The sequence below is a fragment of the Balaenoptera physalus genome (assembly GCF_965194825.1).
Source record: "Balaenoptera physalus genome assembly, chromosome: 16".
Classification (NCBI taxonomy): Eukaryota; Metazoa; Chordata; class Mammalia; order Artiodactyla; family Balaenopteridae; genus Balaenoptera; species Balaenoptera physalus.
The window spans coordinates 21446136-21467311 of NC_138898.1; the positions used below are offsets into that span (position 1 = coordinate 21446136).

General features: G+C 45.7%; 1 protein-coding gene and 1 long non-coding RNA gene across 4 annotated transcripts in view; one reads left to right on the forward strand and one right to left on the reverse strand.

Annotated features, from left to right (window-relative positions):
* LOC309645412 overlaps positions 1-21176 on the forward strand; it is a 280748-nt gene that overhangs the window by 119229 nt on the left and 140343 nt on the right. The gene's annotated exons all lie outside the window — the stretch shown is intronic.
* The window catches only part of LOC309645278 (lipopolysaccharide-binding protein-like), a 42309-nt gene that overhangs the window by 13562 nt on the left and 7571 nt on the right, over positions 1-21176 (reverse strand). For 2 of the 3 annotated variants that reach the window (XM_082430235.1, XM_082430237.1), the window contains exons 4-14: positions 20407-20562; positions 19736-19799; positions 15936-15999; positions 13531-13622; positions 12222-12398; positions 10789-10848; positions 8639-8806; positions 6812-6879; positions 6235-6277; positions 4200-4263; positions 3313-3389 (exon numbers count right to left, since the gene is read on the reverse strand). In XM_082430235.1, coding sequence (XP_082286361.1) covers positions 3313-3389; positions 4200-4263; positions 6235-6277; positions 6812-6879; positions 8639-8806; positions 10789-10848; positions 12222-12398; positions 13531-13622; positions 15936-15999; positions 19736-19799; positions 20407-20562 — 1033 coding nt within the window. Of the gene's footprint in view, positions 1-427; positions 1272-3312; positions 3390-4199; positions 4264-6234; positions 6278-6811; positions 6880-8638; positions 8807-10788; positions 10849-12221; positions 12399-13530; positions 13623-15935; positions 16000-19735; positions 19800-20406; positions 20563-21176 lie in introns of those variants that run through there. The other variant, XM_082430236.1, reaches the window with a different exon arrangement.

Sequence of the window (21176 nt, forward strand, 5' to 3'; positions counted from 1 at the left end):
TTTTATAGGATAAAGTGGGGGAAAGGGGGAAAGGGACCCGTCCGAGGCCACGTGGCCAGTGCTGGATGAAGCCGAGCCCTTCACAGTCCATCACAGGATGGATGATGGTGGCGGACAAGTGAACAAAAGGGACGCGGCGAAGCCACGGCTCACCCCGCCTCCAGCTGGGGGACAGTGCATCGTCCCATCTTGGAATGCATCTCTGTCACACACAGGGTAAATGGGTCTATTCCCTGTGAGTTATCTGCTAGCTGCAGCTCCATCCATCCGCTCATTAACACAATTAAGAAAGCATCCAATGAGCCTTCTGATTCCCAGTCCCTGGGGGCCCAACCACATAACTTGGAAATGATTGTTTGGTAAAGTCTTATCAAAGGCTGGTTGTTCACTAATTAGAGATCACGGCCTCTTCCTCCAGGCTTGGGGCTCATAAACAACAGTTGGATGAGTTTTTTATTCGGGTCGGACCCAAAACCTAGACAGATCCATTTCCTCCTAATTTACACCCGTTTCAATGGGGAGAGCAGCCGGAGGCTGAGTTTTTGCTCCCGGAGACCCGCTGGCTCCTGTGTCTGCAGCAGACAGAGAGGGAGGGAGAGAGGAAGCATGTACTGAAATGAACCCATGAACTACCCATGAACTGCCCCCAAACTGAGATGGACAATTGTCTTAGAGAGCCAGCGTCAGCACCAGGTCCAGGGCTGAGCAGGGAGTGGAATCCCACGTTCTCTCATTGAGGTTCCCACAGCAGCAGTGCTGAGAAATGAGAATGTGGTCAGAGTTCATCCTTGAAGACCACAGATGGAGCTGACCATCCAAGGACCCCTTAAGTAAGAGAGGGTTGGCAGTGGGGAGGTTCAGCTAGAGTACCAGATGGTTCCTTCATTGAGCCATTCAATAAATATTTATTGAGGACCTACTAAGTGCAAGCACTCTGCTAGGCACAGGGATCCGATGGTGAATAAAAAAGACAGTGCCTGCCCTTAAAGATAGTACAGGCTAGTGGGGGAGGACGGTCCGTCCTGGTGGGAAAGTAAAGTCCAGAGTTAGAGGGGGTGTGGGTGTATGTGCTGAAAAGGAGGAGTGTGGGGACCGAGGCCAGGCCCCCAGAGCTGATAACAGAAATGGTCTTCATCCTCCCAGAATCTCCAGGAATATGCTGCACATCTGGAAATGCAACTTGGCAATCCAGCTGTGGCCCCCAAGCCCTGTCTTTCGCCCTGTCCTCAAACTCTCAGGTACCGGACGTTGGTGCCCAAAAACAGGAAGTCCTAGGAGAGACAAGACAGGACAGGATGGTAAAAGCATCCTCTACTCCAGAAAGATGCATCTCTGATTTAAAGGGAGGCCCACGTCTGGGGAAGCACAAGCTCTGCCAGAAACCAGGTCAGTGCATAAATCGAGCGTGTGCCTCTGTCCCCAAGGTCTCCATAAAGCACAGCTTTTGCCAGCTACCTTCTCTAAGGTGGAAATTTATCTGTCAGTTCCCAAGCTGTTGCTTCCTGGCAGACCTCATAAATGTCCCCTGTGTCACCTAAATTCTCTCTCCTTGGTGAACAAGACAAAACTGTGAGCTGCTGGGGTTTATTCTCCTACTTCCTCATAAGTTTCCATCACCAAAGGGGTGGGAATTCTGAACTCAGAGCAAAATCCAATTCTTTCCTACAGCAACCCATCCCCTGCCTTTGGGGGTCAAACACATGGGCAGAGTTGACCTCAACATTTTAATGAATATGATAGTATATACAGTTGACCATTGAACAACTGCGGGGTCAGGGGCGCCAATGGGTGGAAAAATCCACGTATAATTTATAGTCGGTCCTCCATATCCGCAGTTCCTCGTGGCCGCAGTTCCTCATACACAGATTCAACCAACTGCGGAGATGGTGTAGTACCACAGTGTTGTATTTATTATTGAAAAAACTCTGTGTATACATGGACATGGGGCCATTCAAACCCGTGTTGTTCAAGGGTCAATCTAACAAATCTTCTAATGACTTCCATTGTGCCCAACTGAGCTAGAAGCTCTAATCTTCACAACTGCCCAGTGAGGTTTGGGCTACACCCCACTTTACACAGGAGAAAACTGAGGCCAGCTGCATGAATTGTCACTCAGTCCTTGCTTTGAACAGTGATCTGTCTCACTCCTTATAAACTCTCAACAATAGCTGGGTGTTGAGTATCTCTGGACGCAAAAGGGCTCTGGATATTTGTTTTCAAATGTCTCAGCTGATCTCTGTTTCAATGTCCCTGACCACTCTGCTGCCTGGCCCTCTCTTTAGTAGCTGTTGTTTGCTGGATGTTGACTAGGTACCAGGCACAAAGCAGCATCTCCTTTAATGCTCACAAGCCTGCCAACCCAGTCATCCCACCTTACGGATGCTCTTCTAGAAAGGTAACCTGAACCGTGGGGCACAGATGGCGCATAAAATGCTTGGTCAGAAGAGTGGAGAGTCTGGTGAAGAATCAGATATATTCCCTGGTATTCAAATAGTTAAGTAAATTATGGTCCCTTGCATGCTTGGGACAGAACTTAACATTGGTGGGGGGGAAGGGAGACTAGATTGCAACCAAAAGAAAAGAAAGAAAACAGGTCTGAGCGCTAGCAAGGCAACTATTCAGAACAAGAAAACAATTTCAAAAAATGCTTAGAGGAGACAAAAGGCTGGAAGGAAGTACACCAGAAGTCAAGCTATGAGTGTGGTGGGGCAATGGGTCTATGAGGGACGGCACAGCAAACATGTATCTATTAATACATCAAAGCTCTTCCACTTAAGAAATTAGAAGAAATTTTATTTTACTTAATTAATTAATTAATTTTGGCCTCACCACACGGCTTGTGGGATCTCAGTTCCCAGACCAGGTATTGAACCCGGGCCCTCCGCAGTGAAAGTGCCGAGTCCTAACCACTGGGCCACCAGGGAATTCCCAAGAAATTAGAAGAAATTTTAAAAACTTACAAATGGCTTTCAGAACCTGAGCTGTTGGCATGGCTAGGATTGCTGTATTTTTACAACGAGCTGGTCTTGAGGTTCTCCCAGGTCACCCACGGTCGGGGGGCAGGGGGGCAGGGGGTGGAAAGTTGTGACACAGGTTGTGTCAAATCCCTCCTGCCCCCATAGAGGTGCCACTTCTAAAGGACACGTGGACGGCTTCATGGCATCCAGCTGACCCTGAACCATCCCACCCCCGTCGAGGCTTTCCCAGCTGCAGGGTTGGGCTGGGTCCCACCCACTGGGTTATAGCCTGCAAACCAGGAAAGCTAACCAACCCCCCTCCCCAATTCCTCAGAACCCCGCTGAATCCACTGACCTTGTGGATCTGAAGAACAGGGTCATAGAGCTGAATACGCTTTAGCAGAGGGAGGGGGAAGCCTTCTGTCAACTTCTCTGGAGGTTGAGGCAGAACATCGAGAGAGATTTGTTAATGCATAATTACAGAGAAAATTTTACACCAAAATGTTCCTCTCTGGAAACTCTATACACAGTATATTCCCATTTAATTATCACCAAAGATTGGGATTATTATTCCCATGTTACAGATAAGGAAATTGAGGCACAGAGTGGCCAAGTAACCTGTCCTAGGTTACATAGCTAGAAAGTGGAAGAACTGGGATTTGATGCCAGGCAGACTGACAGGGGAGCCTGAGCCCTCAGCCATGGTGCTCTGTGGAGACAGTGGCAGGGATGGGGCAGCGTCTACTCATGATAAGAATCCAGTGGGCATTTGCTCTCTGCCCCCCACCTGCATCCTGCTTTCTACTGTAGCCAAATGAAGCAGGGTCTCATGGAAAGAGGGTTTAGGTCTTTAAGCTTTATTTTTTGACCAGGGAGATGGCAACTAACTGGGGAATGGGATTTTAGAGGTGGGCTGCCTTGTACCCTGTATATTAACTTGGTTCTCAGTCTCACCTGTCACTTCAGGGTGTGTGTGGGCACTTCTGTGAGCCCCTCTTTCTCTCTTAGGAGGAGGTTTACTGTGTTCCAAAAACTGCCCCTATTCTCAACCCTCCTTAGAGGCCTGGAATGAGGTGAGGCCAACTTTAACACTCCCATCTCACAGACAGGCCACTGAAGCTCAGAGAAGATAAGTGACTCGCCCAAGGTCACACAGCCTGCAGGAGAGTCCTGGTCCCAGCTTTCTTTCCCCCAAAGAGCAGTGTCCACTCTTGACTTGGAAAAATCCATAGTGATACTTACCATTGACCTTGGGGTAGAGGGTGTTGAGAAGGTAGTAATTGAGCAGTGCCTCCAACAGCTCCACCTGGTGGAGAATAGGAGAGGTACACCATAACCACATGTACCATCTTGCCCACCAACAAACCTCCACAGAGGCCACCCCGTGGGTGGGGTGGTTTTGTATGTGCTGACATGGCAAAAGGTTTGAAAAAAAGCAAATTTCAGGTAGATACCTACATCATGCTACTACTTTATAAAACTATTTTGAGATGCACATTTATATGTGTACGAAGGGATAGAAAAATTTGGAAGACTACACGCCCAACTATCTATCCTCCAGGAAGAACATCAAGGTTTGGCTTAGCCTTATCTTTAGTATTTAATTTGTCTTTTTACAGTGGAAATGTTTTCCCAAGTTACTTATATAATAAAACAGATTTTTAAGTCAAAACAAAAATTATGAAACCCAACTTTTAACACTCACAATGTGCCAGGTATAGGGCTCAGAGCATTACATCTACACCTGATTCAATCTTCACTATAACACTTCGAAGTTAATATTAATGTCCCCATTTCACAGATAAGAAAACTGAGGCCCACAGAATGAAAGTGACTTGCTAGAAATCGGGCAGCAGGGTCTGAATTTGAAACCAGATTTATCTGATTCTACAGGTCTTATTTTTTACAGCCGCTGGTCTGAAAACATGATAGGATGTGTTTTTGTGACTCTTTACATATGAATAATTTACTTCATAGAACATTTTTACATGCCATGCACAGATACAATATTAGTGTGTCATTATTCACTTTAGCCTTCGTTCTCTGAATGGAGTCATCCTTCAGGGTCCCTGTGGGCAATGTTTCTCCCCACACTTGATGTATTTTTTCCACTTCTACTTGAGGGAAAGTCTGGGAAGTGGAGGGCCGGTAAAGTGTGGTCAGAGGGAACCAGTATCCATAGGATGGTAAAAAGGAAGCCAACTACTATAGATTAAAGTCTTTCCATCTCCTCCTTGGCTTGTGAGCAGCTGCCATCACCCCACCTTCCCTTTTTTCAGAAATCTCTCCTTGATTGTTTCAGCCCACATAAAACTTCCCATTCTTTTTCCTCCTTTAATATGGCACCATTTATTTCACCACTTTTTCCTCTTTGTGGAAATCATCTCTTGGTTTTGGCTGCCCAGCACTCAATTCCTTTTGTTTTAATAATAGTTCCTATTTTCTCCTGGGGAACACTCCTCAGTCCATGTGGTTTGGGACTGCAAATCCTGGCTCTGGGAGTGTAGATTAAACCCATGCTCAGCCAACTGACCTTGTCCAATTTCCGACCACGTGATTGGCTAAAGAATGGGCACATGACTAAGATTAATCCAACGAGGGCTTTTTTTGTGTGTGTGTGTGGGTTAAAAAAAAAAGAAACTACAGGAAATTTGTGAGTTTTCCACCAGTGGGAAGAACCTGCCTGAGAATGAAGCCAACACAGATGAAAGCAGAATGGAGAGATAGAGATTCTTTTCTTTTTGGAATATATTCTTTTTTAAAAATTGAATGAAAGATTCTTTAAATTCTGTAGTGCTCCACAATTTTCAAAAGTTTCACACACATGATTTTATACAATCCCATAATAACCGTTTCCCCCCTATCCCTATATCGCCCCTCTCCCTCTCCCTTGGAGAGAGATTCTTGATGTACTAATTTGAACACCTGGATCCAGCTATGCCTGAAACCTCTAGCCTTAGCTTTTTTGTTTTTGTTTTTTGGTTATGATCCTATACATTCCTTCTGTTTGCTTAAGACACTTTTAGTTGGCTTTCTATTCTTTGCAGTTAAAAGAATTCTGTCCAATAGATGATTTAAATATATTGTCTTATATTGGGAGGTAACTGCTCCTCTGCCCTATGGTTCCTGTCCTCAAGAACTTCTATGCTTTTCTAGGGCAGAGAGTAACTCTTCTCCTTTTCTATTTTCTATTATAAGTACCAAAGCATTGCTTAGTAAATACTCTAAATTAATTATTACCCTAATCATTTCATAAATAAAAACAATAATAACTTACATTGACTACTCCAACTTTAGATTCTTTCAGTTCCACTTGCATCCTATAACAAATCAGAGAAGATTCAGAGATGTGGGCATTATGTTCAAGGGAAACCTAAGCAATGTAGGGATCCCCAGAAAGGAGGAGACACCAGCTTGAGAAGGCACAGGGCCAAGGGTGTGGTAGCAGTGAGAGTGAAAAAGATGATTGAGGAACCAAAAACAATGATACAACCTTATTGGGAAGACTTGCAGAGGGGAAGTGTGTAGCATAAAAGAACTCAGTCTCTATAATTTCAGGAAGTCAATATTGCTGATGTCTAAAATTCATAGATTAAGAAAAAGCAGTATTAGTAAATTCTTTAGAAACTTGGAAGTAATGGGGGTTAGGTGAAAGGAAGTTTATGGAGGCAGATCCAGTTGGCCAAAGGAATTGGGCCAACTGGGGTAAAATTTAAGTTTCCTTCCCAAACCGTGGGCCCCTAACATTGACAGGGGGCTCTGGTTACATCCCACCTCCAGCTACAGGGAATCAGCTGAAGTGTCAGATGGAGCCCAGTTGAGCAGCCCCCATGTAAGTCACGAGGCTGACTTACTTTGCTGGCTTCAGGAATCCAGTGATCTTGCTGGTGTTGAAGGTCAACATGACAGACACATTAGTGGCCTGGTAATTCCAGTAGAAAGAAACAGGTCTAAATGAAGGAGGTTGCCATGTACAGAATGGATAACTATGAGGACTGGCTGTCTCCTCTAAGCAAACATCTCACTGAGTTAAAGCAGGAACTTGCCCACTAGATTAGACTCCCAGGAAGCTCATCATGGGTGCTCAATAAACATTTGAACTTGGACTTGAACATTTTTACTTGAAATTGCTGACTGTGATAGCAATTAAACTTTGAACATACTACCAAGAGAAGGTATAGAGGCCTATCCCTGGAGATCTCTAAAGGGATCATTTCTAGCTACCTCAGGGCCAAGATTCAGCCCTAGTAAATAATAATAGTAATAATAATAGCTTATGCTTTAATTTAAAATATATCGGAGACACGTAGTTTTTCAAGGCAGAAGTCTGGTGTGTTCCCCTTTGCCTGGCAAAGCAATAAAGCTATCCTTTTCTACTTTACCAAAATAATAAAAATAAAAATAATAAATAATAAAATATATTGACAACAATTTTGATAACAATAACAACAATATCAAATTGCAGATATAACATCTGGGAGCAATTACTCTTCTAGAAATTTGTCTTGCTGAGTTTCAAACCTGGAACAAGAGAGCAAAGTTCTCCATCCTGTGAGCAGGACCCCCAAAAAACTCAGAATCCCTTCTCTGTTTGACAGGGTCCATTGAGAAAGGAGACATAGCTCTCAATATTTAACCAAGAGGGAATTTCATACAGGGGATTGGTTATACAAATGATGGAATTGCTAAGAAGTTAAAAAAGAGTTGGAGAGGCAACTCAGAGATTAGCAGAGGTGGGAAGCTGCTTCCACCCCAGGACTGGAGGAACAGAGGGAGGAATTGGGGAGGCACCATGGAGGAGACACAGTCAGTGCCTGAGTCTCTGTCCAAGATAAAGAGAGAAGAAGAAATACTCTGGCTTCTTCCTTCCTCCCACCCTCCATTCTCCTGACAGTGTCTTCCATTGGCTGACCTAGCTGGAAGTCAGTGCAAGGAAGCCTGGGAAATGTAGTCTTCAGGGGTCAGATATAGATACAGAGCAGAGCAACAGGTCAAAGATCCCCTATGACTTCCTCCCCACAATAGCCCAGACTCACTTAGTTGGGCAAACATACACTAAGCAAATAAACCTGCAAACAGCTACATTGGTATCTTTACAATAAGTCCTATGAAGAAAAATAATAGGGTGCCACAAGAAAAAAAAATGACAAGTGGGGCTTCCCTGGTGGTGCAGTGGTTGAGAATCCGCCTGCCAAGGCAGGGGACATGAGTTCGATCCCTGGTCCGGGAAGATCCCACATGCCGCGGAGCAACTAAGCCCGTGCGCCACAACTACTGAGCCTGTGCTCTAGAGCCTGTGAGCCACAACTACTGAGCCTGCGTGCTGCAACTACTGAAGCCGTGTGCCTAGAGCCTGTGCTCCACAACGAGAGAAGCCACCGCAATGAGAAGCCCACACACTGCAATGAAGAGTAGCCCCCGCTCACCGCAACTAGAGAAAGCCCGCGCGCAGCAACGAAGACCCAACACAGCCAAAAATAAATAAACAAAATAAATAAATTTATAAAAAAAAAAAATGACAAGGGGCCTAAGGTAGATCAGGGGTAAGGTCAACCAAGAAAGACCTATCTGAGGAAGTGATACTTAAGTTGAGATCTATCTTAAGGAATTAGCCAGCTGGGGAGTGGGGGAAAAAGCATGTAGGAAAAGAGAACAATGTTTGCCAAGCCTTTGAACCTTACCACACCAAGCCGGAAGACAGGCTCCTTGACAGAGTTGGGCAGGAGTACAAAGGCCTCAATCTCCAACTGGGCAGCTGAGGACAGATTCCCAGGGCTGAAGTTCAGGAACGGGGCAGAGACCACTGTGCCTTGGAGCTCTAAGTTCATGTTGGGGTACAGTCTGGCTAACTGAGGGCAGAATGAAGAAATTATGTCAAGAGAAGGAAACATGCAGGTTTGCTGGGAGAACCTTGAGGGAGTCAGATCAAGCTGAGAACACTTCTTGGTTGGTTTAATTCCCACAAAATGCTCTGTGCCTTTTTCTCTTGAAGGTATAACTGGACATCCTTCCACGTCAGACATATGGAGTCTGTGTCATTTATCTCATGGCTGCATTGTATTCCACTGTGCATGGGTACTGCAATTGATCTAACATTATTGCACATCAAGTTGTCTCCAAGGTTTTGCCATTTTAAAGACCACTCTCCTGTGTACCCTTGGCTATTATTTTGGGGGATACATTCTTAGACATGGAATTGCTGAGTCCAAGGGCAGGGATATTTTTAAAGCTTCTGCCACTTACTGATTGCCAAACTGTCCTCCAGAAAGATTAGGCTGATTTTTTTTTCACTCCACACCCCTCCCTGGGCAATGGGTGAGAGCTTTTTTTTTCTCTATACCCCCATCACACTCAGGTAACTGCACATGCAAAGACCAGACACCAATGTTTTTGAAGCACAACACACCTAGATCCCACCATTTCAAAGAGCTGGCAATTTTCCTTTTAATTAGAATTTAATTCGGGGTCAAGACTGTTCCTTTTACGGGGTAAGTTGGTGGAGGAATGACAGTCCCATGAGCCTTTTGGTTATGCAAATATAAAATCTACATTCAGTTGTAAAAGGGAGATCTTTAGAAGGTTGAGGAGGTAAGCCACTTGACTAAGAAGGTGACCTGAGCTGCTTCTGTGTCAGGCTGATTATGATGTGAGCAGGAAGGGAGAGGGAGAGTTTCCTCCTCTTTCTGGGCAAAAGGGATGTTGGAACCAGGATGAAGCCAAGGTCCCTCTAAAGCTAGCGCCGACAACATGGTGGCAGGTTGGGCTTTTGTGGGGCTCTAGGGAGAGAAAGGGCCTGCTGTGAGGGTATGTTATGGAAGGTACCCAGGTACCGCAGTATTTAAAGTTCAACCATTTTCCCACCGTTATAATTCCTCTCAGCCATCATCAAGCCTTCTGCAAGGAACTTTAAACACTACCACCTGTCTGAGCTGTGTCTTGGGGGGACTCAGGAGGTAGGGGAGAGGGGACAGGACAGGTGGATTTCCGTGGGATTAAATGAGATATTGAACATGAAGAGCTTAGTCCAACAAAGACCAAGCTACAGGGTTATTCACTGCAACACTGATGTAGCAAAAGACTGGAAACAACGTAAATGTCCTTCCATGGGGGACTGATTAACCCAAACTATGGTCCATTCATAATACAATGGCAGACTGCATTCCCAAGAAAACAAGAGTGAGGAAGCTCTTTATCTACCTACATGGAATCATCTCCTGGTATACTAAGGGAAAAAGTAAGGTACAAAATGGAGTGTAAAATATACCTCCATTTTTGTACAAAAATGGAGGAAAGACATACATTTGTTCACCTATACATAGAATAGCCCCAGAAAGATGTGTACGATCTGATAATATTGATAGACTCGGGGTGTGAACTGGATGTTTAGGGGACAGGAGTGGATGGGACTTTCCACCCTATAACCTTTTATGTCTTTTGAATCTTGAACAATGAGAATTTATTATCCATTCAAAAAATAATTTTTTAAAGCACCAAGAACAGTGCCTGACCCCTAGTACGCCCTCTGTAATTGCTTGGTGTTATTAATTAGGACACATTTTGTGGGACATGTCGGCATTCCCTGGTATTGTCAGAGATCAGCAGCAAAAGACTGGGCAGCCTGTGGTCCCACGAGACACAGGGCTCAGGCCTCTGTTATCTGGGCCTTGAAGGGAAGGGAGTTCCCAAACCTGCAGCACCACGGCCTTCACTGGGGGCCCCGCTGCTGGCCTCCTGACTCTTGGTCAAGCTGAGAGGAGTGTGGAGGTTTTAAAGAAGACCCCTGAAATATTGGGGGCTCAGCCTGCACCCTGAGGGCTGAGGGAAGCCTTACCCGGGGGAAGAAGGCACGGAAGGACTTGGTGGTCAGTCGGATGTTAGAAGTAGGCGGAACCTGCGGCAAAGGGACACAAAGAAGTTTTAGGTGCTCCGGCCAGAGCCGAAGTTCTGAAGAGAGATGGGGAAGTGGGGGGATATTCAACAACGTAGCTTCTTGACGGCTCAGGGTTACCATGGCAATGGCGAGATGCCCATTCTGCATTCACCATGGGCACACGAGTCCTTGGGATCCTGACTGCTCTCCTTGGGCCGTAAGCGACAATTCAGGACTCAATCAGAGGATCCACAAGGGTGAGATTTGCAATCATGCAGGTCTAGGTTTGACTCTTGGCTTCGTGACTATGTGACCTCAGGTGAGTGCCTTTACCTCTCTGAGCCCCAACTTCCTCACCTATAAAATGGAGATAATTATAGTCCCCACTTGTTGGGTCACTGTGAGGGCTAAGCGAAATGGTGGGTACAAAGCATCTAGCCCAAGGCCTAGCACATAGTGAGCGCTGAATAAAACACAGCTACCGTGATCCCACCCACTGAAAGAAAGGACTGTACCACAGGTGGGAAGGGTGACTCAAACATGGCAATAGAAGCAAAAGGCCTGGGTGTGGGTGAGTCAAAGGACAAATGACACTCCATCCATCACTGCTGGTCCTCAATTTATTACCAGGGTAGGCTGGACCATCCAATTTGGACTGCACTGTGTTTCCCCCACCATCCGTACATTGTTCATGAGGCCTCCTCAGCTTTTACAAAGAGCTACAAGAAACATCCATCTAAACCCCAGAAATATTAAAGAAACTGAAAGAAATATTAACCACGTGATCCACTCTAAAATTTAGTAACCTCTATACGAAGCCACATCTGAGACAGTTATTTTAGAGCTAAGTGCTCGGAAGACTTCGTCTCTCCTTTTTGCTGTGAATCACTAAATCATGTACCCTTTCCATTTTGGCTACAGGAAGCTCCTGCACAGATTCGCGATTTTAAAAAAAATCAATTTTGGGGCCCAGTGTCTTTATAAAATTGTGCTTTACTTTTAACTTGGTCTTTATTTTCTATTCTATGTAACTTTACGCATTTATCAGTGTATCTATTGTCCTGCCTAATTCACTAAAATCTTTTTTTAAACCTCCACAGACCATCAGGATGAAAGAAAGTATGAATTAGAATAACAGATCGAGTCTGGAAGGAATAGTAAAAGACAGACAAGCAAGCCACAAAGTCTTCCACAATTGTTCTAAGGGAGAAAGAACTTTGACTTTGAGCTTTCTGGCAGCCAAAGTGAAAAGGGAAATCGTACTAACTTATATTTTCCTGCTCTTGATCTTTCTTCTTAGTCATAATTTACTATTTCACTGATATAAATGTGTGGAAAGGAAAGAAGGAAGGAGACAGTGTCATTTGTGGGAGCTATTGTGCTATGATTCTCACCATGTCATCTGTGATGGAAAAGTTCAGGTATCCCACTTTGTGATAAACTAGGCTGGCGGTGTTGAAGGCATAATTAGAGATGGCAAAGTAGACCATTCGGCTGTGTTCCTCAGGAAGGTTCATGACAGGAGCAAGGAAGGCAACCGGGGAGCGGTGATCACGGCTAAAAATTTCCCCCTGGAGAGAGAGATAGAATCCATTTGAACTTTTCTAAGTCTATCCCAGGGCTGGACACCTGAGCTAGGTAGTTGCCTATAGAGTCTGATGAGGGAACATGGACGGGAGGCACTGCCTGAAACGCCACCATTAAATAAGTTTTCCTTGGAATCTAAAAAAAAGGGTACAAATGAACTTATTTACAAAACAGAAGTAGAGTCACAGATGTAGGAAACTTATGGTTACCAGGGGATAAGGGGGGGGGAGGGATAAATTGGGAGATTGGGACTGACATATACACACTACTATATATAAAATAGATAACTAATAAGAACCTGCTGTATAGCACAGGGAACTCTACTCAATGCTCTGTAATGACCTATATGGGAAAAGAATCTTAAAAAAAAAAAGAGAGAGGATATATGTATATGTATAACTGATACACTTTGCTGTGCACCTGAAACTAACACAACATTGTAAATCAACTATACTCCAATAAAAATCAAAGAATAAAAAGGATGTTTTCCTTTGGATCAAAGTGTGTATCCAGAATCCCTTAATGAAACGATCCTCAGAAGCTTTAGTCTATTAACCTATAGGACCTCCTGGCCGGCTCCTCTACACCACTGAGGGCCAGCTCTGGTTGACCTCACCTGCATGGTGGGAAAGGTGAAAGAGGGGAGGAAGGGGGAAGGGAAGTTTCAAGGCCTAAGTGATGTAAGACAGCCTGGGAGGGGCTTCCCTCGTGGCGCAGTGATTAAAAATCCACCTGCCAATGCAGGGGACACAGGTTCGAGCCCTGGTCCGGGAAGATCCCACACGTCGCGGAGCAACTAAGCCCAGGCACCACAGCTACTGAGCCTGCACTCTAGAGCCCATGCTGCGCAACAAGAGAAGCCAACGCAATGAGAAGCCCGCGCACCGCAACGAAGACCCGGCACAACAACAACAAAAAAAGACACCGTGGGAGGATTCTGGCTCTGGGAACACCCCGCAGCAATCCATATCGCCCTGCCCTTGACACAGTGGGAACCACGGGGAGATGAGGACAGATCTGAAGCCAGGAGAACAAGAGGCCCCAGGAAGGGTTGACCCTGAGGCGATGCCACACCGGGCCTAGACCCGCCCAAGCCCCCGCCCCAGACCCTTTTACCTTAAACTTCACGTCCAGTATTTCCGCTGTTGCCTGAGGGGCCTCCATTAAGCTGTAGTCAATTCCAGCGAAAATGTCCATCTCCATGGTGACTGTGAACGGGGGAAGGGCAGAATTAGGAGGCAGGCAAGGGAGAAGGGGTGAGGGCTCTGGCTGACCCACACTCTCTGTGACTTTCTTCAGAGCCCCCTGCCCCTCCACCTTAAGCCCCTCCACCCAGCCCAGTGCTGGGGGCAAAGAGCTCCTTTGCCAAGAAAGAGATGACATGGGTTCTTCGGTTCCACTGGTGATTTAGCCACAAGGGGGCTGGTATGCTTAGCCCAGAGCCTGAGCAGTTTCCAGAGTCTCACATACTCAGACACACAGTCACACACACACACAGACACGTAGACACACACACACATACCCTGAGGGCAGGAGGAACTCAGGTCTGGCAGCCCTTCCACACCTAGGAAGCCACACAATAGGAAAAACTCTCCAGCCGAAGCTATTGCTCCCCAAGTTTACAACCGAGACCTTGATCTTCCGGGAAACCAGCCTCCTACCAGAACGAACCAAATAAGGCTGGGCCATGTCGAAAGGGCCCAGAGACTCTCCTCCAAGGCCCTGGAGGGACCGGAGTTTTCTGTCCCAAGCACTTGAGTGTCTGTGCCTGCCTGGGTCTCTGCTGAAGGGGAATGTCAACAGGTGAGTGTGGAGGACTTGGGGGCCAAGGCACGAGAGGACACCTCAACAATTTGCCAGGGCCTGTTTCTGCCAACTTTATGTGTGTAGCCAAGATCCGGGGCCTCCACTTGCTACACGTGAAGGGGAAGAGGTGGTGTGAGGCGATCCCTGCCCCACTGTTGGCAATAGCAAAGGACGGCAGCAAACCTACCTATCCAGCAGCTGGGGACTTATTAAATAAATGGAGACATCCGTTAAGATAGAACACTATGCAGCTATTAAAATGAATTCCCTGGTGGTCCAGTAGTTAGGACTCTGTGCTTCCACTGCAGGGGGCACGGGTTCAATCCCTGGTCAGGGAACTAAGATCCTGCAAGGCACGTGGCGTGGCCAAAAAATGAGGTCTATTAAAACCACTTTGGAAAACTGTTTGGCAGGATCTGGTAAGGCTGAACCTACGAGCACCACAAGAACCTGTAATTTCTCTCCTGGGTATGTACCCAAAGACGTGCATCCACAGGAGCTAGAATGTTCACAGCACCTACCCACAATGGTCTAAAACTGAAACTACCCAAATGGCCTTCAATAGTACAATAGATAAATAAATGGAGAGACGTGGACACAGTGGATTACACAGCAGGAGAATGAATGAACTCACGATATGCAACAATATGGACTGACCTCATATTTTAAAGTTGAATAGGGCTTCGCTGGTGGTGCAGTGGTTAAGAATCCGCCTGCCAGCGCAGGGGACATGGGTTTGATCCCTGGTCTGGGAAGATCCCACATGTCGCGGAGCAACTAAGCCCGTGCGGCACAACTACTGAGCCCACGTGCCACAACTACTGAAACCCGTGTGCCTAGAGCCCGTGTTCCGCAACAAGAGGAGCCACCGCAATAAGAAGCCCGCGCACGGCAACGAAGAGTAGCCCCTGCTCGCTGCAACTAGAGAAAGCCCGCGCGCAGCAACAAAGATCCAACGCAGCCAAAAATAAATAAATAAAATAAAAATTAAAAAATAAATAAGTAAATAAATAAAATGTGTATCCTTTAAAAAAAAAGTTGAATAGAGAAAGCCTCCAACTCTTGATAAAAGACTCTACTGTATGGTTCCATTGGTGTACAAAGTGCAAAACTAATCTTTGCTGGGAGAAGCTGGGTTAGTGGTCACCCTGAGGGGTGGGTAGTGTCAGAAGGAGACACGAGAGGACTCTGAAAGGCCAGTCGTCTTCTGTATATTGATCTGGAAGCTGGTACATGCGTGTGATCAGTTCATGAACAATTTCTAAAAACTCTTCACTTATGATTTGAGCACTTTTCTCTCTGTATTAACTTCTACACAAAAGTTTTAAAAAATGAGGTCAATTTGTATGTGCTGATGTAAAAAGATCTCCAAAGTATACAAGTTATAAAAGAACAATGTCTCTATTATTATAGACTAATATATATATTCATAATTATGCATATTCACATATATCCATGAACAAAAGGAATACATATGTGAATGTATAGTCATATGCTTATGTATGTGTATATTTATATTTGTACATTCAAAGGAAATATCTGAGAGTATACACCCAAAACAGAGGTTACCTCTTGGAAGAAAAATTGGGGAGAAAAGGGGATTTTAATTTTAACTTTCAACACTTCTATTCCATGTAAGGTTTTATAAGGTACATGTACACACTTATAAAAATTAGTAAAAATCAAGTATCCCAGGGATGGGTGGGGTGTCCTACCTGGCAGAGTTTGGAGATACGGCTGTAGGTCAGAGGTCACCGACTCCTGGATTATTTTGCAAATCTGAAAAATATGGGAAGAGAAAGCCTGAGTGAGTTCCCTGGCTTTGGTCTGGCCCTGTGCTAATTGCTTTAGTTCCATTATTTCACTTATTTGCTAATTGGTCATTGATTCTACAAAAATGTATAAGTGCTTATGATGTGCCAGGTACTGAGAAAGTAGAAATGATCAACAACATGTCGGCCCCCATATAGACCCCAATAGGGTCCAGTTGGACCTGTCAAAGTCCATCCCAGGACTGGAAATCGGAGCTAGGTAGTCACCTAAGCAGCGGATGAGGGGACATGGCTAGAGGCACCACCTGAAACTCCATCATGAAGGACATTTTCCTTTGGGATGCCCTGGTGTCCCAGGGTCTAGAGTTGAAATAGCAGAACTAGACAATAAGTAGCAATAACCACACAAATAAGTGTATACTTAACGCAGATACTTCTTAAATGTCATCACTTAACAGGTTAGCTGGATTGATCATTAGTCCGCATGTCCCCTGCTGCCCATGGAAGACTGAACCCTCCCATCCAGCAGACTACCACACACACTAAGCACTCAGAATTTTTTGTCCCAGTTGAGCTGCGTGCTTCTCAAGAAAAGGAAATGTGTGTTCTCTAACCTGTTTGCTTTCCTTGTTATTGCAATCACTCAAATTATTTCTTATGTAAACCCATGAAATACGACTGAGACAAGAGTTGTTTCTATGAAAACCTATGTTTTCTTTCCTTCTTTTTTTTTTTTTTTGGCCATGCCTCATGGCTTGAGGAATCTTAGTGCCCTGACCAGGGATCAAATCTACACCCTCGGCAGTGAAAGCACGGAGTTCAAACCACTGGACCACCAGGGAATTCCCAAAAACCTATGGTAAGTGTTTTGGAAAGGTGAGTTGCTTAAAGAAAATGCTGGTAAATTGGTGTGGACCAGAAAAGCTTACAAGGAAGACAATCATAAAAATCTAGAAGGATTCTGCATTGGGATTGCTTTGCAAATGTCTTTCGATTCTCATTGTGGTTAAAGAAGTCTGAGCTGGAATTTGTAGCAGATGCATGTTGAATGAAAGAGGGACAGTGCAATGCCAATCAAGAGACTGTTTACAAAGAACAGTTCTGGGCCTAGGTCAACTGAATTTACATTTACTGTATCTTAAAACATTTGGATTCATATGTAAATATTTTCTTTGTTCAGGTGTGTGTGAGTGAGTCCTCACTTTAAACAGTTTTTTTGATTAACCGTCTATCACCTATGGTGCAAACGGATGCACAGATACAGCGGAGGGAGGGGCATGTGGGCAGGGGGCTCCAAGAGCATGGATGGGGCCCTGGCCTAGTGAGGGGGTCACCGACGGCTCCTTTGAAGAGGTGGCATTTTAAGGGCAAGCTAAAGGGTGAGCAGGCATAAACCAGGCACAGGGTTGTGGGGAAGGACTAAGCTGGGGGTTGGGCAGACAAGGGGTGAAATCTTCACCTCCCTTTGCAGCTGGCCCAGTTTCTGGGAGAAGAGTTTGGTAGTGGGGAGCTGCCAGAAATAAAGCAAAGAGGTGGTGAGGAACCTTCATGGTTGGTTTCAAAGGAGCCAGGAAACTCTGTCGACCTCACCCAATGGGGGAAGGGAGGCCTTCAGGTGCTTCAGCTCCAGACACGCAGTAAGGTCTCCCAGAGAGGCAGGTTGGGGCAGTGGTTAAGGGTGTAGTAGGGAAGTCTGAAAACCTGGGTTGAAATCCTGCTAAGTCTCCACTGGCTGTGTGACCTTTGCAGAATCTCTCTCTGCTTTGGGGTCCTCACCTCAGGATACAGTGACAAGGCCCAGTGCTTTCCAGGGTGTTTGGCGGTGGGTGGGGTGAGGTTATAAGATGATGAGTGTATATGGCCCAGAGAGTAAGCACTCAGCAAGGACTCATTATTCTTAGCCCTGCCAGTCAGATACCACATCCCTCCCTGAATGGGGAATCCGAGCGGTACTGCACCAGGCTCTTAGTTGTCCTGGGAGAAGATTTCTGAAGCCCTATAAAGATCAGGAGTCAGGACTTCCCTGGTGGCGCAGTGGTTAAGAATCTGCCTGCCAATGCAGGGGACATGGGTTCGAGCCCTGGTCTGGGAACATCCCACATGCGGCTGAGCAACTAAGCCCGTGCGCCACAACTACTGAGCCTGCGCGCTAGAGCCCGCGAGCCACAACTAATGAGCCCATGTGCCACAACTACTGAAGCCCGTGCGCCTAGAGCCCGTGCTCTGCAACAAGTGAAACCACTGCAATGAGAAGCCCGCGCACCACAACGAAGAGTAGCCCCCGCTCACCGCAACTAGAGAAAGCCCACGCACAGCAACAAAGACCCAACGCAGCTAAAATAAATAAATTTAAAAAAAAAAGATCAGGGGTCAGGGGAGATCTCCATCTTTCCTGAGACACCAGCCCCTGCAAGGCCTTTGGTACAAGCTGCTCCAAGCTCCAGGAAATTCAAATCCTGATCTAGCCTCTTGTCAACAAGGTGACCACTGAACAAGTTACTCCACGCTCAGAGCCTTCTCTGTCAAATGTGGGAAACGGTATCTCCTTCAGAGGCTGTGGTTAAGATCAGCGGCATTGCCTATGTGAAGTGATTAGTACAGTATTCTTAGCCAAACCACAGGCTCAACAAATAGCCACCATTATTATTACAAATAAGAATAGTTATACAGTGACACATTCTGTATAACATTAATTATATTAATTTATCAAAATAATATATCAGGGTAACTTATTATCCTGATAATTATTATATTATTATTAATTGTAATATGGTACTATTTTTATACATTATTATTATTAATCATTATTATCTCCATCATCAACAGGGGAGTATAAATCTAAACCACTGAAGAATATTATGTCCCACTCAGAAAGGCATGGCAACGTGGCAATTGGCGATGGGGTGCTTGAGAAGGAGGCTGGCATATTTCCCAAGCTCACCTAGACCCCAGGACACCAGGATAAGACAAGGAACAGAAGGCAGCTTGCTGCATCCAATCTGTGGGGTCTGCATGCTATTCTCTCTTCAACCACCAGGAGGCACTCAAACCCAAACCAGATGTTGAACCAAGAGCGGTGTGTGCGCGTGTTTTATCCTCCTTTGTTACTTTCTCCTTCCCAAGCACAGTCATTGCTACAGACACAGCTCCAGGTATATGATACCCCAGAAATGGGATCTTGGGGTGAAGTGAGTGAGTGGGAGAACTGAAAGTTAACATGAAACCTCTTTCTTTGAGCCAGAGATTCCAAAATTTGGAGATTTCGCATAATTTTTTAATGGGAAGAACTGACACTCTGTTGCTGCTTCCACGCGTACAAAGCAGGTGCTCATCGCCCAGGTAGGAACCAGAACTCCCACCTGGTCCACACACTCCCAAAGTTTCCTGCTTGGTCTCTGCAGGCACCTAAGTGTTGATTTTCTTTTTTGCGTTTGTGGCCTGCAGGGCTGGGGCGGGCGGTGAGCAAGGCCAAGCAGGCGTCTCCATTTGGCCCCTGCTGCTTTACCCTTGGCCAAGCATCTAACCATTTTCTGTCTAACTGGATAGACTCGGAGTCCAGAGACCTACATTTTGCCCCCAGCTTTGCCACACACCAGCTTCATGACCTTGATTTGTCCTCTCTGGGCCTTGAGCCCAAGTGTGCCTGGGCCAGCCCCTGGGGCTGTTCAAGGCCAGAGCCCATTAAGGACTTAGGCCCAGCCCCTTGAGTGGCTCGGCAGTGCCAGCCCCTTGGACATTCTTACCTTGCTCTCCAATACTCTTCGGAACTTGGACTCGATCTGATGGTGGAAGAGATTCAGCAACCACCTGGGGAGAGAAGCACGGTGGACGATCAGCTGTGTGCCACTGAGTGCAGGGACAGTGGGGCAGTAGGGAGAGCCAGGCCAGTCCCCAAGGGAGCCCTCCCCACCCCATTCTGGTCCCCTGCTGGGTCCCAGAATCCTGGATGGGACGAATATGCAGATTCCCACTTCCAGCACACTCACTGATTCAGTGCATCTGGCATCCCAGCCCCCTGCTGTGCCCCAAAGTCAGTAGATTTGGGGCAGGGGCTGGAGAATCCATGTTTTTCTAATCAACAAAACTGAGACTTGAAGAGACTTGCTCAAGGGTTTATATATTTTCCACAAACTCTCCTTTGGCCAAAAGTCTTTGTGTTCCTTCAGTAGCCAAATTGCACTTGCCTGTTGGTGGTGAAGTTTGTTTTTTGGTGGAAATGGCACACCAGTACTCCGAGCTTATATCTGCTTCTGTTAATTTCAGCAGGTCCCCCAAAGAATTACCTCCAAGTGCACGTGATATACCCATGCATTACGCCTGGACCCTCATGCTTATCGGTGGCCAGGCCTTGGGCTGGATGGGCCTCTGGCTGCAGCCAGGGGTCAAGCTGGTCAGTGTCCCGATGGTGACCTACCCCAAATCTCCCGACATGTGCACCTCCACATCACCGATGGCGCTGCTGCAGCTAGAAACAGCGACCTTGGGTCTCCCAGAGGGCTCGCTGCCCAAGAGGAGATTGACTGAAATGGTGATGCCCTTGACCTTCACGTCAAAGGAGCCGTCTAGTTTCCTAAAGGAGATAAGAGAAGTAGTAATTGATTCCTAGACTAGGGTCGGCCACCATTTGGGGGGAAAATATAAATCTCAATTCTTACCCCCAAATAAGTGAAGCTGCAGTAAAAATTTAATTACAAAAATTATTACAAATATTTATTACAAAGCAAAGATTTATTACAAATAAGACCATAAAAGATCAAGAAGAAAGCTTGGGTTCATTTACTTATGGTCAGGGATGGGCAAAAGCCTTTCTAGGTTAGATCCAAGTCTCAGAAGCCATAAAGGAAATGGTGGATAAACTTGACAGCACTGAAAATTAAAACTTTAGTGAACAACAACAAAAAAATGCCATATGCAAAGTAAAAAAAAAATTGCATCTTGATCCAGGCAAAGAGCTAATTTCCGTAACATGTGAGCTAATATATGAGTTAATTTCCTTAATACACAAAGAACAAGCCTATACAAAGAAATAAGGAGAGGACAAAAGGAAAAAAAAGAGATCAAAGATATGAACAGGAAGTTCAATTGCAAATAAGCACATGAGAAGTTATTAAAAATGAAAATAACAATGATGCCAGTTTTCACCTAACAGGTTGTTAAAAAGTTGAGAAGTTTTCATACCCAGTG